Source organism: Arachis ipaensis, chromosome B06, assembly GCF_000816755.2.
Source record: "Arachis ipaensis cultivar K30076 chromosome B06, Araip1.1, whole genome shotgun sequence".
NCBI classification, from domain to species: Eukaryota; Viridiplantae; Streptophyta; class Magnoliopsida; order Fabales; family Fabaceae; genus Arachis; species Arachis ipaensis.
Window position 1 is genome coordinate 131,611,731 of NC_029790.2, and position 2,810 is coordinate 131,614,540.

The window sequence follows — 2,810 nt, forward strand, 5'->3', positions numbered from 1 at the left end:
TAACAACTTTTGTTACATTTCATTTGAATTTATGTATGACAATGACATGTGGATAAACTTTTGCTAATTTTCGTGCTTGTAGTCATTTCCAACGTCAAAGACTCCTTACCTAATAATTCAATATAATATACATATAAAACATACAATTCCTATCCCTCTTATAAACTTGTAATAACAAAGACGAGGGAAGAAAATAATCTAGTTAATACAACAGCATATAAACCAAACGCAATATAACTCTTCTTAATGCTTCTTCATCCGGTTCCTGAAAAGGTAAAACTGTAGGGGGGTGAGAACCTAACCACACGGTCTCACCATGCAGTTTCAAAGTTGTCATAAAAAGATATTTAATAAGAAAACTGGTTTCAAACTCAGTGATTATCATTGCCTTATGAATCTTTTAAAACCAATAGGAAATCATTCAAAACATTTTCAAAGAAATAATGTTTAACCTTTCAGAAGTCTGAAACCTTTCCTTTCTTATAAGAAAATCTCAATCAGAAACCAACCACACAACCAGACAACACAGTCATTAATTCAACACCAAAGTTCATTCTCAAATGTAGCACGCCAAGACAAACACAGGCAAGACAGACAAGGAAAGCACAAGTAGGTAGCAGTTAGAGCAAATAGTTCAAGTAGCAGTTAAGAACAGTTTAGCAATTAGGCAAACCAAAACAAGTTCAAACCCAAGCAAAGCATAAAAATGCATATGATGCATGCCTGTCCTATGGCTGATGAGGCTCATCTGTCGGTTATCCAGCCAACCCGACAAGTCTGAATTGTCCTTAGACTGTCCCCCGACGTGCATCCCCAAGAGTCTATGCATAGCTTTTTCTCAAATAATCAATATTGCTCAATGGGGGTAACATTCCCGGGAATTTATATAGTGCCCGGTCACACTTACGTCGTAGGTCAACAGAGTATCGAGTTTTCAACCTGGTACACGTGGTGGCAAGCCACGGCACTTAATCCAGGGAACCTCGTATCTCAGATATTTCAAATTCATAAGCCACATAAATAATTCATTCATCATTCGTCAATCCATATCCCATTTCCAAATTCATTCAAAAATCATATTTCAAATCAATTCTCATCATCCCTTTTCTTTTGTTAATCAACAATCTCAAACCAAAACATAGTTCTTTCTTTTCTAAATAAATCAATCTTAAACATATAACATTTAAGAACTAAATCTTTTTAAACAATCACTTCAAACAAAACTTCCAATTTTATAAAATTTCGGCAGCATCTCCTCTAAAACTCGGATTCTGCCACCCTTTTCGGGTTCCATCCAAACATTTCTCAAACCTTTTCTCAACCATTTCCAAATCTTAATCATCTTCCAAAATCGATTCGTTTACATTCTCAAAAACAGCTTCAAAACCAAGTAAGCCACTTCTCATAATAATCAACTAAATAAACTTTCAAACTAATTTCTTTTCAGCAATCACAAACTACTCAAGCAATCAAGCAATCAGTCATTCAGTCCAACAAACAACCACATTTATAAGACAATCATAATCACAAACATATATTTCTCACATTAATATCTATTTATAACAACTCTATAAGATAAAATGAATTTTAAGAAAACCCCTACCTCGGAAGTTGAAACTCGAAAACTCTAGAACGCATCACAAACTCATTTTCTCTTTCATTTTCTCTTGGCTCGCAACGGCGGTAGATGCAACTTCAGCTCCATACCATTCGAAGCAACAACAATAGCCTAATCATGACATGCAGTAATCGGGATTCAACCCTACGTTACCAAAACCTCAGAATTTCTAATCAAACATAATAGAATACAGATTTTGAAAGGTTCCAAAATATAAACTCTTACCCTAATGAAGGAATAATAACTGAACCAAACTATAGAAAGTCTGGCGATGGTTCTGGCGGCGGTAACAACAAGACGGCGATGGACTTCCTGCGGCGGCAAGTGAAACGGCGGCAGAGAAACTCGCGGTGACCGTATATCCTAACACAAACAACCTCAGCAACCACTCTAACGGTGAAAATCGACTTAATAGACAAAGAAGCTGAAGCAAGGTTTAGTGTTTACCAAGCAAACAGGCTTCAGAGATGGTTTTTGGCGGCGGCAGCGGTGGCGTGGAGCTCCGGCGACGCAGAGGCGCGGTCAGAAGCTTCAATAGGGCACAGCAGAGGTAACAATGGAGTTGTACAGTGACAAAACCTGGCTTCCATCCTTTCTCACTCATCGAGCGCGCTCTCTTCTCCGTCTCGGGCTCGATGACGGTGACGGTTTTGTGGCGGCGCGACGCGGTGAGGGCGACGGCGATGGCACGGACAGCAGCGGCGGCGCGACTCCACGGGACGGTGACGCCTCCTCCTCGCGCGGTTGCCTCTCTCGCCTCAGTTTTGATTCGCGATGATGGCTTCGAGGCAGATCGGCGGTGACGCACGGCGCGGTGGCGACACAAGACAGGGCAGAGCGCAGTGGCAAACTGGACAGCGGCGACTCCTCCTCCGCCTTCCTCTGCCGGCGATGCTCTCCCCTCCTCACTGTTCTCCCTCTCTTCTCCCTTTCCCCTTTTCTTTCTTTCCTGTTTTCGTTTCCCTCTTTCCCCTCTCATTTCTTTTCTTTTTTTTTTCCATGGGTGTGGATGCGTGTGTATATGGGAAGGGTAGCAGTGGATGAGGCGGTGAGTGTGAGTGGCAGTGAGGGGTTAGGGTTTGGGTAGTTTAGGTAATTTTAATAAAATTAGGGATATAGAGTATTAATTAAAATTTAATTTAATCTCTCAAAATTATTTTAAAATATTATTTAATTATAAATTTGCTAATTA

The 2,810-nt window shown here is 40.4% G+C and overlaps 1 protein-coding gene across 1 annotated transcript; it reads right to left on the reverse strand.

Moving 5' to 3' along the window:
- LOC110263858 lies at positions 1,845 to 2,612 on the reverse strand. Its single transcript, XM_021105711.1, has 2 exons — positions 2,066 to 2,612; positions 1,845 to 1,981 (listed from the first exon to the last, which is right to left on the reverse strand). Exons 1-2 carry the CDS (start codon positions 2,595 to 2,597, stop codon positions 1,845 to 1,847), a joined length of 669 nt encoding a protein of 222 aa, XP_020961370.1. The 5' UTR covers positions 2,598 to 2,612.